Below are 14,290 nucleotides of genomic sequence, written 5' to 3' on the forward strand. Positions count from 1 at the left end.
TTTTGTCGTTTCTTTAGGTTCTTCATGCGTTTATGTCGTTTCTTTTGGTTCTTCAGGTGTTTATGTCGTTTCTTTAGGTTCTTCACGTGTTTATGTCGTTTCTTTAGGTTCTTCATGCGTTTATGTCGTTTCTTTTGGTTCTTCAGGTGTTTTTGTCGTTTCTTTAGGTTCTTCAAGTGTTTATGTCGTTTCTTTAGGTCCTTCACGCATTTATGTCGTTTCTTTAGGTTCTTCAGGTGTTTATGTCGTTTCTTTTGGTTCTTCAGGTGTTTATGTCGTGGGCTGGAGACAGACCGATATATCAGGTCAATATTTACACTTTTGAGCGTATCGGCCTTAAATCTCCAGCACAGGCCAATTTTGTTTTGGTCAATCTGCTGCATAAAAATCCACACAAAGCTCCATATGAACATTTTAGTAAATTTAAATTATATAATTTGGAGAAAAAAATCTGAAGCAGCCCCTCATATTGGCCCAAAAACATCAGTGCAGAAACATTGGCAGATTTTATCGTCCGTCATTTTCTCTGGATTATAAATAATTGACATCGATCATGAGAAAACTGAACAAGTCACAGCTGATTTTTGTTCTAATCCTCAGGATCGTCTGTTTTTACGTGTACATTTTTGTTTGTTCAAATTCTGAAAGTGTTAAAATAAACCCTCTACTACCCTGTACTGAAGTAAAAGTAAAAAGTATACACTAAAATGTACTTAAGTACAGATACTGCTCTCACGTGTAGTGAAGTATCCACTTTAAAACTGTATCTGTTCTGAAGTACAGATACATAAAACTTTAATTCTTTACTTTATTCTTACTTTTTCATTCCACTGGTAAAGACCTTCCAATACAGTAAGAAAAATATGTAATTTTCTTTGGATTTAGTTTTTTATTAACAAAACTCACAAACAGAAAACAGGCTTGATATTATGCCTCTTTTTCCAGGACATGTTGGCTCATGCAGTCTCAGAGTCTCCGGAACACTCGTTTCAACGTCACGCCCTTCTCTCCTGGAGTTGCACATATCTGCAGCCACAAAGAAAGTGAAATAACTCAGTTTGACTTATATAATATATAAATAAATACACAAATGTAATAGAGTTTAGGTCCCTATCACTTTAAAACATGATCTTCTGTGTGAGTCTTACTAGGACCAGTTTGTCGTCCACCATCTCAGCTGTTAAATGGTACATAGGGAACTGTATTTTAAGTTGGCCGTTCTCCATTATGACCGGGGCCTGTAGGTCATGATGCAGTGTTAGAATATCCAGACTGATGTCATAGTTGTTTGTTCTTCCTGTAAATCAAACAAACCCACCTTAAACTTGACCCCGGTCATCGTGGCCAGCTCGCACTCTTGTCCCACGGTGAAGGTGTTAGGCCAGGTGTGGTTGGTGCTCTTTTGAGTCCAGGTAAAGTTGTTTCCGTCCTGTTGGATCTCTGTGATCACCTTACCATCTGTCTTTGCTTTGAGGAGATCTGCAAACAGCAAAGTCTAACTCCAAACTGACAAAAGCATCGTTTATCTAACAGGATTTAACTTTACCGATCGCTTCTAGAAATTCCACATAGTTTTCTTGAGTCTCCAGCTCATATATCCCTGTGAAAGTCATGATGGAAAAGACCAGTGCAAAAGAACGGGGGCATGCGTTTTTCACACATTAAAAAAGGGGGCGGGGCCAAATGTGATCCAACCACTTCCTCCTTTCCTCCAGATATTGGCCTTCTATCAGCACATTCACCAGCCCACACTTGGACGGGGACACCTCAAGTTTCACAACCACTTTTTTGTCAGTTTAGTAAATTGGGACTAATCTGAACAATGTGTTCTTGTCATGATCAGGTTTGTGAGTGAGATGAAGGAGCTGCAAGTCCGAGCATGTGACAAGAGCAGTCAACAGAGCCTGGAATCCTGGGCTATAAACACAATTCTGTAAATGTGAAAAATGTGAAATACCCAACAGTAAACATGCAGATAACAACACATCAAATTAAACTGAGAATGTGTGTGGAGAATGTCAGATATATTCACTTACTATAATGCTGTGAAATAAATAAACTGTAAAAGAAAAAAGTTAAATCTGTCAACTGGACAAAAAGTTGTAGGGGTGAAGACGTTTGGCTGCTCATCCAAGAGGCTTCTTCAGTTCTGGTCAGATTACTGCTGGACGCTGCCTCTCCTTGTTTTCTTGGTTTGCTTTGGGTCTGAGGATGGAGTTATAGATGGGGGATAAATTATGTCTTTCCTAACAAAAATATCTTCTTTAAATCTCCTCTCAAACCATTTCTTTTCTCTGGCTCAGGTTTGAACCTCACTCTCTTCAAAGGAGTGGTCAGTGTCTTTGAGATGGAGATGAACAGCAGACTGTGGTCCTGAGCTGCTCTCTCTCAGTGTTGGTTCATTCTCTTATGGAGTGGTGTTTAGTTTCTCCAGTGTGACGCTCACTTCACTCTTCACTGAATGGAGTAGACACATGACTTGGTTTGTGACTCGGGGTTTTGTCCTTTGGATGAACCAGTTTCTGTCTTTAATTGTTTGTAGACTGGGATCCGTTTAACCTCCACTGGTACACGCCCACTGTGATGTACACGCCCACTGTGATGTACACGCCCACTGTGATGTACACTAAAATGTACTTAAGTAAAGTACAGATACTGCTCTCACATGTAGTGAAGTATCCACTTTAAAACTGTATCTGAAAAACGTTCTTATGTAAAGTACGGATATCTAAAACTTTACTACTTTACTTTACTTTTACTTTTTCATTACGTTCCACCATTGGTAAAGACCTTCTATTAAAGAAAGCAAAATATGACATTCTGTTTAGACGTTTTTTATTAACAAAACTCACAAACAGAAAACAGGCTTGATATTATGCCTCTTTTTCCAGGACATGTTGGCTCATGCAGTCTCCGAGTCTCCGGAACACTCGTTTCCATGTCACGGCATTCTCTCCTGAAGTTACAACTATCTGCAGCCACAAGGAAAGTGAAATAACTCAGTTTGACTTAATAAACACACAAATGTAATAGAGTTTAGGTCCCTATCACTTTAAAACATGATCTTCTGTGTGAGTCTTACTTGGACCAGTTTGTCGTCCACCATCTCAGCTGTTAAATGGGAATGAGGGAACTGTATTTTAAGCTGGCCGTTCTCCATTATGATCAGGGTCTGTAGGTCATGATGCAGTGTTAGAATATCCAGACTGTCCTGTCCTATAAATCATACAAACCCACCTTAAACTTGTCGCCACCCATCGTGGTCATCTCGCACTCTTGTCCCACAGTGAAGGTGTTAGGCCAGGTGTGGTTGGCGGTGCTTTCAATCCATTTAAAGTTGTTTCCGTCCTGTTCGATCTTTGTGATCACATTACCAGTTCTCTTTGCTTTGAGGAGATCTGCAAACAGAAAAGTCTAACTCCAAACTGACAAAAGCATCGTTTATCTAACAGGATTTAAATTTACCGATCGCTTCTAGAAATTCCACATGGTTTTCTTGAGACTCCAGCTCATATATCCCTGTGAAAGACATGATGGAAAAGACAAGTGCGAAGGAACGGGAGCACGCGTTTATCACACATTAAAAAAGGGGGCGGGGCCAAATGTGATCCAAACACTTCCTCCTTTCCTCCAGATATTGGCCTTCTATCAGCACATTCACCAGCCCACACTTGGACGGGGACACCTCAAGTTTCACAAACAGTTTAGTAAATTGGGACTAATCTGAACAATGTGTTCTTGTCATGATCAGGTTTGTGAGTGAGATGAAGGAGCTGCAAGTCCGAGCATGTGACAAGAGCAGTCAACAGAGCCTGGAATCCTGGGCTATAAACACAATTCTGTAAATGTGAAAAATATGAAATACCCAACAGTAAACATGCAGATAACAACACATCAAATGAAACTGAGAATGTGTGTGGAGAATCCATCCATCCATTTTCTTCTGCTTACCTGGGGCCGGGTCACGGGGGGAGCAGTCTAAGCAGGGACTCCCAGACTTCCCACACCCCAGACACGTCTTCCAGCTCCTCCGGTGGGACCTCAAGGCCAGCTCCCAGGCCAGCTGAGAGACGTAGTATCTCCAGCATGTCCTGGGTCTTCCCTGGGGCCTCCTCCCTGTGGGACTTGCCCGGTACACCTCCCTTGGGAGGCGTCCAGGAGGCATCCTGAGCAGATGCTCGAGTCACCTCAGCTGGCTCCTTTCTACGTGTAGGACAGCAGCTCTACTCCGAGCTCCACCCGTGTGACCGAGCTCCTCACCCTATCTCTAAGGGAGATAGTAAGAGACCCATTTTGGCCATTAGTATCCGCGATCTTGTCCTTTCGGTCATTACCCAGAGCTCATGACCATAGGTGAGGGTAGGAGCGTAGATTGACCGGTAAATCGAGAGCTTTGCCTTCCAGCTCAGCTCCTTGAACTAAAGGGCCTTGAACTCCTCCACTTGAGGCAGGGACTACTCACCCACACTTTTTCCAGCCGAGAACCATGGCCTCAGATTTAGAGGAGCTGATTCTCATCCCAGCTGCTTCACACTCAGCTGCAAACCGCCCCAGGTCCTGGCTCGATGAAGCCATCAGAACAGAACAGCAGAGATGAGAGCCTGTGGTTACCAAAGCGGACCCCCTCCGACCCCTGGCTGCGCCTAGAAATTCTATGTCCCCAGAGCCAGTCTCCATGTCCGGAGATCCGGTCGTCAAGGCCCCGGCCTTCAACTGCCACCCAGATCTCTCTGCACTGGCCCCTTACAGATCCTCTCGCGAGTGGATCCTGCCCCATGTCTCCTTTCGGCTGAGCCGATGGGGAAAGGCCCGGCCACCAGGCACTCGCTCTCGACGCTGATCCGGGTAATGTAGCCAACCTTGCTCTTACACTTGTCATAAAGGGCTTCTGAACCGCTCTTAGTCAGTGTGGAGAATGTCAGATATTTACTTACTATAATGCTGTGAAATAAATGACAGACTAGTCAGATATATTCCAGTCAGATATATTCCACAAAATAGTAAAAGCCAAAGTTAAATCTGTCAACTGTACATAAAGGAGTAGGAGTGAAGATGTTTGGCTGTTCATCCAAGCCGCTTCTTCAGTTCTGGTCAGATTACTGCTGGACACTGCCTTATATCTGTCTGAAGGAAGGAGCTAACTACTACTGGAAACAGCTTTTGTTTACACTTTCAACCTTAATGGTACCTTTTGTGTTATCTTTGTTTCCTCTGTTTGCTTTGGGTCTGAGGATGGAGTTATAAATAGGAGATATGTGATGTCTAAGGCCCCTTTTCTGTTCAAGTAATGGTTGTCTTTCCTAACAAAAATATCTTCTTTAACTCCCCTCTCAAATCATTTCTTTTCTCAGGCTCAGATCTGAACTTCACTCTCTTCTTCTTTCGTGGTCAGTGTCTTTGAGATGGAGATGAACAGCAGACTGTGGTCCTGAGCTGCTCTCTCTCAGTGTTGGTTCATTCTCTTATGGAGTGGTGTTTAGTTTCTCCAGGGTAACATTCACTTCACTCTTCACTGAATGGAGTAGACACATGACTTTGTTTGCAGTAGCTTTGGCCTTGGAAATCTTCCATGCCATTTGGCCAAGTGTCTTTCTTATGGTTGAGACTCGTGAGGCCTGCAGTTGTTTAGATGTGATTCTTTTTTGTGACCTCTTGGATCAGTCGTCACTCTTGGTGTCATTTTTGTAGGTTGGCCACTGAAGGTTCACCACTGCACCGTGCTTTCTCCATTTGTGGATAATGGCTCTCACGGTGGTGCGCTGGAGTCCCAAACATTTAGAAATGGCTTTGCTGCCTTTTCCAGGCTGAGACATGTTAATTACTTATCTTTTTATCTCCTCTTGAATTTCTTTGGATCACGGCGTGATGTCTTGGGTTCAATATGGCACACTTCACTTTGTCAGACAGGTTCTTTTTAAGTGATCTTTTGATTTGAAAGGTCTGGCAGCATCAGGCCTGGGTGAGGCTGTGAACTAGAACTCAGCTTTCCACAATAATATGATTAATCACAGTTACATCATCATTTAACAGGAGGGCAGTCACTTTTGATCATGCAGGTTTGAAGAGTATTTTTCTCTTAACAAATAAAATTATCACATAAAAACTGCATTTTATGTTTACTTGGGTTATCTTTGTTTAATATTTAAATTAGTTTGATATTCTGAAACATTTAAGTGTGACACACTTGCAAAAAAGTAAGAAATCAGGAAGGGGGCCAGTACTTCTTCACAGAACCGTAGATATAATAAACAGACAGACTAACCTTGCCTTTAAATCTTTAGACTCTTTCACTCAGCCCTTTGCTTCATAAAAGGAGATGAGTTTAAACCATCACATGTAGGACGTGAAAAAATGGACAGATTGGTGCCATTAATGCACTTTAATAATGTGGCGATGTACATTTATAATCTTACCTCCTCCTGTTTTTAATGTTTTAAATAGACCTATGCACTTGTATTTTTCTGTATTTCAAAATAATAATAATAATAATCAGCATCATGGGTCCAGTCCATCTGTTTTCTTAAACTAAACAAATAAGATAAACCAGAGTTGAAACAGGAAAGCTCTGCTGAAGATGCAGCGGCGACAGGACCGGGCCAGATCCAGATGGATTTAAACAACAACAGATTGAGATGTGATACGTCCCTGCCCAAAAAAACATGGACGACAACTGCGCAAAAATAACCAGAGGCAGAATCCAGCAAAGAACGCAGCACGCCAAGCCGTCTGCTGGACCCGCTGGAGAGCCGGAGGAACGGGCACAAAAAAAACAGCTCAGATCATAACAGGCAGTGTCCTCGTGCACCAGAGCGCAGCAGAAATGGACTTGGCACGAGACACGTCCGAAAAGCCATCTGTCCTCAGAGCTCTGCAAACTGCACCAGATCAGAATCCCAAAACTGTAGATCTGAGCGATGGTGAATATTAGGAGCAGGTTTTCCAAGAAGGACACAACAGGGAAATGTCTAGTGATGGGACTTTCGGCTCTTTCAGGGGAGCCGAATCTTTTGCATCTGTTCATTTCAAAGAGCCTTTCAAAAGACTGGCTTTTACTGTGTATTAATGTGACAGAAGCGAATGTGAGAACTCATTTTAACTACAAAATAATCACTGAGAGACATGCCCAAGGCTCAGATGTGTTAAAACCAAACTGTTACTATGAAGCCAATTGTGTTTTTCTGTCGTAAATCTCTCTCATGTTTCCTGCTCTGCTTCTGAGCTGATTCCTGTGATAGTTCAGAGTCAATCAGTATAAAAAAGTATACAAATTTGATTGAAATGATTTGGTTCTTTTAAAACATGAGATGAACCGTTCAAAAGAGCCTCTCACATCACTAGAAATGACAATATTGAGCTGGAGGAGAGAGCTTTTCCCATCTACGTCAGCGTATCGGACAGTGCACTTCTGACCTCACATTATATTGACTTTACATATTCCCATGATTTTGATTAACCTCGTCAATGACATCTGTCGGAGCTCACGAGTCTCAAGTGTCTGCTCCAAAACGCACAGAACTACGAGAAAGACGAGACCACGGGGATAATCGGAGTGTGACCTGGAGCCAGTGTCTTTTAAGAGCAGTTTACTTTAAAGATTACATTTTGTTAATGGGTCGGCTTCAGATGCCAAGAAAAGAGCCGCTTAATTCAGAGTCAAAGATTAAAGACTGTTCCGGCGTCTTCTTTCTGTCTCACTGGCTTTAATTTAATGATGAGGGGCAGATATAACCTTCAGGATTCGGACTTTTCTATTTTAAGTAATGGCGTAAATGGAAAAATAAAACTACGGTAAAAATGAAATGAATCCACAGCCTTTGAACATGTTTTTATTAATGTTTCGATCACATTCTGAAACAGACACCACACTTATGAAGATCATTATTGTGCCACTGTAGAAAGGTTCATATATAACACAGAAACCAAGTGAGTTTGTGAGTTTAATTAAATGAGTCGTGAAGACTTTTTCAGCTCAGAGTTTGTGTTTGTGCAGTGGGTGTGATGAACTTTGACCTTTGACCGTTTGTACTTCCTCAAACATCATGCAGGTTCCCTTTGCGTAAAAGTCTCTGTCCTTCCTTTTGCCAAAACTACAGTAAAATGGAACAAACGTTTACAGCAGCACAATTATACTTACACACGTCTATCAAATACTGACCAGAAACAGAGGACTGACCGCCGTGTCCGCAGTGACGCACATCAGGTAGACGTCAGGACCACGGGCAGGTGACGTGAAGGACCAGGGGATCCCATTGTCACACTGAACGGGACACCTCAGCCAGAGAACCATTTTGTCCCCTAAAGCAGGTCCATCAACTGAAATTTGGAGGCCTGGGCCAAAAAGCCTCTTATAGCCCTGATCTATTATAAACTGATGGAGGTGGGGGCAGGTCCCGGACCCTGAGACCCTGGAATTCGGGACAACAGACCCCTTTGTCCCCCCTGTCAACTCCCCTGCACCAAAGTGTTACTCCTATGAATTATGTTCCTCAAAAAGTCCATGGAAGGACAGTGGAGAGCTGGTTTCAGATGATGCAGGATCGTGAAGAGGCTGGTTGGATCTTTAGACCTTTGACTCTGGTCCAACAGTTAAACCTGATGCACAGAAGCTCACACTCGGTCTGCAGACACGATGCTCTCTCTGTTCATCGTTTTGTCTCTAAACTTTCCAAAGGTGAAAGAGAACATATTCCCCGTCATGTTGTCTGATTTTCCTCCGATCAGCTCCGGTTTCATCACCGCAGGCTCGCAGTCCGTGGGCGTCCCGGGGAGCAGGTTGGGAGTGGACGGGGTCGGGGTGCTGGTCCCCCACAGAAACAGGGCCTCTCCTTCGGGACACGGGGCCAGGCCTTTGTTTAAGTAGCTCGGACTCGGGCTGGCGGAGGACAGGGTGCGCTGGCTGCCGTTCAGACAGCCCGAGTTGTGGTCGTTGGAGCCTTTTCGAGAGTGTCCGGAGGAGCTGAAGTTGGAGGAGCGGTAGTTGTAGGCCTTCCATCCCGGACGCTTCCTCTGGTGCCACTGACAGCGGAGGATGCGGATGAACGCGAGCTTAAACTCGCGGTTGTAGCACGGGTAGATGATGGGGTTCAGGCAGCTGTTGAAGTAGCCCAGCCAGAAGATGACTTTGAAGAGGACGTCAGGAGGACGAAGGTCCGCGTTGAAAGAACCTAAAGACGAGAGAGAGGTCAGAGGTCAGAGAGAGGTCAGGGAGAGGTCACAGAGAGATGTCAGAGAGAGGTGAAAGAGAGGTCAGAGAGAGATGTCAGAGAGGTCAGAGAGAGGTTAGGGTGAGGTCAGAGAGAGGTCAGAGAGAGGTTAGGGTGAGGTCAGAGAGAGGTCAGAGAGAGGTTAGGGCGAGGTCAGAGAGAGGTCAGAGAGATTTTTAGATGAACAAGGAATTATGAAGTATTTAAAAGGCCATATGACACTATTCTCTGACCTCTGTTTTAATGTTTCCTCGTCACACACAGACCTGGAGTTGTGTTTTGTTTCATTCAAACATGTTTAACACACAAACCTGCAGATTTAGGCTGAGTTCTTCTCTCAAACAGAAAATACTCTGCTTCACATTGTGATGTCATCATGTGGTGATACAGGAAGTGCTCCACTGTGTTTAAACTCCACACACCTTCATTTATAGAATCATTTTGATAATTTCAGTCCTGGAATTGCCACTTATCTCGACTGAACTAAAGGTAAAAGGAGCTGTTCACTTGAAAACTACCACTTGATGACATCACAAGGTGGAACAGAACATTTTGATCTTTGTAGATGTTACAGACTAATAATAAAGTGTGACTCAAAAATGTGTGAATGAAACAAAACACAACTCCAGGTCTGTTTTTGAGGAGGAAACAGCTTTAGAACATGGCATAAAGTCAAACATAGAGACACCTGGGAGATTTCTTGTATAAAACTGGGTCAAATCACTGGTTTTGGATAAATTCACTGGGACAGGGGACGTTAAACCTGATGCCCTTCCCAACAGCAAACACTGAATCCAGCCAAAACAGTGGAACATACGTGTGCAACCAAAGTTTCAAATACATGTTACACGTCTTGCTGTAAAATGCTCTTTATCGCTTTATAAATGACAACAACCAGTGACTCTGTGCAAAGATTTGACTAAACCTGTGTCACATTCACACCAGCAGGGGGCGCCAGCTATTTGTGAAAAAATGCCACTGTGTCTGGACAGAGAAGAATGTACTTTACGTTTGAGCTTTAAGTTTTGAGAATTTGACTCAAATCTCTGAGAGTGAAACATTAAAAGTGAAAGATTTTTGGATGCAATGTTTTTTCTTTTTGTTTCTGTGTTTTTTTAAAGTTTTTTTTAAATAGAAACAGGAACAAATGCATCTATTCAGACTCCCACACTCATTTTGTGTTAACAAAGCCCATGCACCACAGGCCGGCTCCTGTTGGGAACAAAACTGGACACATTTGAGCCAAAAGCCAAACCTGCTCAACAAAACAACTGATTAGAGATTATTTTTGTTTTGCACCAGCGAGACACAAGTTTATTATGAAAATCTGGAGTGAAAATGAACGAACACAGTGACTCCAGAGACCAGCCGTCACTCACAGCTCGACAAAGAGGAAACGAGGCAGATTGAGAGGCTCCGGCGTCGGCTCAAACCAACGGATCTTTTAGTGAATTCATAACATTAACTCATCTCTGCAGTGACGTTATGTAACTCCACAAACGAGTCTCATCAGGACGACGAGAAACACAAGAATCACGACAAGAAACACGACAAGAAACACGACAAGAAACACGACAAGAAACACGACAAGAAACACGACAAGAAACACGACAAGAAACACGACAAGAAACACGACAAGAAACACGACAAGAAACACAATGAGAAACAAAAAACACAAGAAACACAAGAAACACGACAAGAAACACAAAACACAACGAGAAATACAACAGGAAACACAACAAACACGACAAGAAACACAACGAGAAATACAACAGGAAACACAAAAAACACGACAAGAAACACAACGAGAAACACGACAAGAAACAAAAAACACAACGAGAAATACAACAGGAAACACAAAAAACACAACAAGAAACACAACGAGAAACACGACAAGAAACAAAAAACTCAACGAGAAATACAACAGGAAACACAACAAACACGACAAGAAACACAACGAGAAACACGACAAGAAACATGACAAGAAAGACGACAAAAAACACTTTTCTGTATTAAGACTCTGTAAGGTTCTGTAAGACTCAACATACAGACACACACACACACACACACACACACACCCACACACACACACACAGGGAGTTTTGGTGTTTTCTGTCTTGTTTTACTTCTGATTTATTTTTTATTTGTCCTTTTTTCATTCTGATTTATTCTGTTTTCTCTCTTGTTTTAGTTGTGATTTTCTGTCTTGTTTTCGTCTTGATTTATAACACTGGCGTCTTGAGAAAAGGCCCCGAGCTAAAAAAAACTCTGTTTATTCAGTTTGATTTGATAAAGTTTATTTTAAGAACATTGTGGGACAACAGATCTATAATGACAAATTATTATTATTAAGGTCATAATCAGTATTTTTAATAAAAGCTGCTGTTATTTTAGGGTCATTGTACCTTGTGTGTGTATGGGGGGCCCTTTCTGTCTGGACGCCCCCCCCCCCGGAGCACGAGTCTCTGTGGGGCCTTTCCACGGCTCCGTTAAAAGAGCCGGAAACCCCCCCCCCTCGACTTCAGACAGACGTATTTGTGTGTTTAAGGTTCTGTGTGAACGTGCTCCACGTTTGTGCCTCTTTAAGACGTTTATGTTCAGAGGACACAGTCTGAACAATGGGCCGTCAGCAGAATGTACTGCACTGCAGTACACGCTTTAGGTATCTGGACTTTACTGAAGTACTTTGTACAATGGGTATGTTTTACTTTTACTTGAGTACATTTGAGAGCAGTATCTGTACTTTCTACTCCACTACATTTTTGAGCTGGTCTGAAAAGTAAAAGTATTTTTCTTACTGTGTGAGAGCTGCTGAAAAAATGATTTTTACAGGTACTTTAATACTTATACTTAAGCAGATTTTTTTCCATGTGATACTTTTACTTAAGTATTAGCTAGATAGTCCTGCAGGAGCCGTCCTGCAGGGAGCCGTTCTGCAGGAGCCGTCCTGCAGGAGCCGTTTGCACTTCCTTCCTGTCGTGGCGCACACCTCACCAACAGGAACATCTTAACAAAACAGTGCATCCTGTCGTCCTGATTGGCCGAGCGTGGCCCCTCCCACCTCGCGCTCTCATAACCATTAAACTGTCTGTGTTTCAAAAGGACAGCGGCGTTATTACAGTTTGATAATTGGTTATCATGAAACCATAACGAGTTTGTGTTGTGGGTGATGTGGTGTGACACACGGGCGGTGTAACCTCTCTACTGCCCCCTGGCCTCCCGCCCCGACACTGTCACCTCCATTTCTCCCATCGCACTGACACTTGACTCTTTCATTATTGTTTCAACCTCGAGCGCCTCTCATTACCCCCGAGCGAGTGGAGCGGCCATCTTAAAGCGGGCCCCGGCGCAGACACAGGCCTGGTATCGGTTCCCAAACACATCCACCCGGAAACCATTGCTTAACACCTCCACGTGTCCTCCACCGCTCCTCCGTCAACTCTCATTGTGCAACATGGCGTCATGGAAAAACAAAACAAAAAACATGGCGTCTTGGCGTCTGTGGCTACAACTGTGAAAGTGTGAAATTTGTGAAAACAGTTTGATTTTAAAAGTACTTCATATACTTCATACACATGATGTACTTCATACTTCAGTCTGAGACACTGATGGTCAAACAGATGTGTCCAGGTCTGTGACCACAGGCCACAAAACATCTTTGTTATTTTTATTACCTTTTTATTTATTTACTGCACCGTACTGTATTTTACTACATTATACTTTTATGACTCGTATAAAACAGAAGAAACAAAAAGTGAAAAACTAACAAACTACAGGTGTGGCCTGTCAAAGCCTGATATGACCTCAGGACCTCAGGACCTCAGAGCCTCAGGGACTCAGGACCTCAGGGCCTCAGAGCCTCAGGGACTCAGGGCCTCAGGGCCTCAGGGCCGGGCCTGGTCAGGACTGAGATGAGAGACTGCAGTGATTGGCAGGTGCCAATGGGGGGCAAATTGTTGTTGTGTCCTTAAGCAAGACACTTCACCCACACTGCGCTCTATGAATGTGGTGTGAGTGCTGATGGTGGGAAGGGCCAATGGCACAGATTGGCAGTGTCTCCATCCCAGGGCAGCTGTGGCTACAGCAGCAACAGAGAGAAGAGACTGATCAGTGTGAAACGTCTGAGACTCAAAACTGAGCTGTGTAAATCTGAAGTATTATTCATATTTATTATTATGTTATGATTTATTATTATTATTTACAAATGAGTTTTCAAATGACACAAACCCCGTTCACTAAACCTCTGCAGAGTTTAAACCAAACGTCTGTACATCGAGTCTCTAACGATGTGTGACAGTGTGGGGACGTTTAAACACACGCGCCGCGCTGAAGCTCGTGTCATTACTGCTTCAAATCGACTGAAGAAAACATCAGTGAAACAATTCTCTGTAAATCAAGTGTTTTCATTGATCAGCAGCTCCATCATGACCCACTCCTCAAATATAAGTGAACATTTAAGAAACAGATTCACATTTGAGGAGCAGCGGTGAACGATGTACTGAAACATTTAAACTCACATATTACACTCACTTTACTCCAGGACGGTTTTATTCATGTAATGAGGCCGTGACATCACAGCACTGCTTTTGTTTTTGGTCTTAATATGTTTAATCTTATTGATGAAATAAAGATAGAGTTACTACAGATAGGTAGAGAAATATTCTACCTACTAGAGTTACTACAATCAAATAACCCAAACAATGCAATAGTGCATTTTTTTGTTTAAAAAAACCCCCAAACATTTAGCGTCTGCACTGGGGCGTCTGCACTGGGGCGTCTGCACTGGGGCGTCTGCACTGGGGCGTCTGCACTGGGGCGTCTGCACTGGGGCGTCTGCTCAGGGGCGTCTGCACTGTGATGTCTGCACTGGGGCGTCTGCTCAGGGGCGTCTGCTCTGGGGCGTCTGCTCTGGGGCGTCTGCTCTGGAGTCACAAAACTCAAACTAAATAATAAGAAACAAACCTGTAAAATGTCTGATTTCTACTTGCTCTGTTAAGTATTAGGTCTGTATGACGATTACTACGGCTACTACTGCAATACCCAGCACTACTACTGCAATACCCAGCACTACTACTGCAATACCCAGC

At 43.2% G+C, this 14,290-nt stretch overlaps 2 protein-coding genes across 2 annotated transcripts; both read right to left on the reverse strand.

Moving 5' to 3' along the window:
* Nucleotides 1–869: 869 nt before the first annotated feature.
* On the reverse strand, nucleotides 870–1,669 carry LOC117377192 (gastrotropin-like). The gene is made up of 4 exons (XM_033973552.2): nucleotides 1,547–1,669; nucleotides 1,319–1,479; nucleotides 1,149–1,238; nucleotides 870–1,026 (listed from the first exon to the last, which is right to left on the reverse strand). Exons 1-4 carry the CDS (start codon nucleotides 1,611–1,613, stop codon nucleotides 967–969), a joined length of 378 nt encoding a protein of 125 aa, XP_033829443.1. The 5' UTR covers nucleotides 1,614–1,669; the 3' UTR covers nucleotides 870–966.
* A 1,149-nt stretch (nucleotides 1,670–2,818) lies between these two features.
* LOC117377191 (gastrotropin-like) lies at nucleotides 2,819–3,563 on the reverse strand. Its single transcript, XM_033973550.2, has 4 exons — nucleotides 3,466–3,563; nucleotides 3,238–3,398; nucleotides 3,083–3,172; nucleotides 2,819–2,972 (listed from the first exon to the last, which is right to left on the reverse strand). Exons 1-4 carry the CDS (start codon nucleotides 3,530–3,532, stop codon nucleotides 2,874–2,876), a joined length of 417 nt encoding a protein of 138 aa, XP_033829441.1. The 5' UTR covers nucleotides 3,533–3,563; the 3' UTR covers nucleotides 2,819–2,873.
* Between the last annotated feature and the right edge of the window lie 10,727 nt (nucleotides 3,564–14,290).

This window comes from Periophthalmus magnuspinnatus, chromosome 10, assembly GCF_009829125.3.
Source record: "Periophthalmus magnuspinnatus isolate fPerMag1 chromosome 10, fPerMag1.2.pri, whole genome shotgun sequence".
In the NCBI taxonomy this organism is placed as follows: Eukaryota; Metazoa; Chordata; class Actinopteri; order Gobiiformes; family Gobiidae; genus Periophthalmus; species Periophthalmus magnuspinnatus.

Bases quoted from the DNA above. Each gene is read 5' to 3' on its own strand.
- LOC117377192 (XM_033973552.2), bottom strand. From the start codon at position 1,613: ATGACTTTCACAGGGATATATGAGCTGGAGACTCAAGAAAACTATGTG. The intron at 1,480-1,546 runs GTAAAGTTAAAT...TGCTGTTTGCAG, and splicing joins GGAATTTCTAGAAGCGATCG to ATCTCCTCAAAGCAAAGACA. The intron at 1,239-1,318 runs GTGGGTTTGTTT...CATGACCTACAG, and splicing joins TGACCGGGGTCAAGTTTAAG to GCCCCGGTCATAATGGAGAA.
- LOC117377191 (XM_033973550.2), bottom strand. From the start codon at position 3,532: ATGTCTTTCACAGGGATATATGAGCTGGAGTCTCAAGAAAACCATGTG. The intron at 3,399-3,465 runs GTAAATTTAAAT...TTCTGTTTGCAG, and splicing joins GGAATTTCTAGAAGCGATCG to ATCTCCTCAAAGCAAAGAGA. The intron at 3,173-3,237 runs GTGGGTTTGTAT...CATGACCTACAG, and splicing joins TGGGTGGCGACAAGTTTAAG to ACCCTGATCATAATGGAGAA.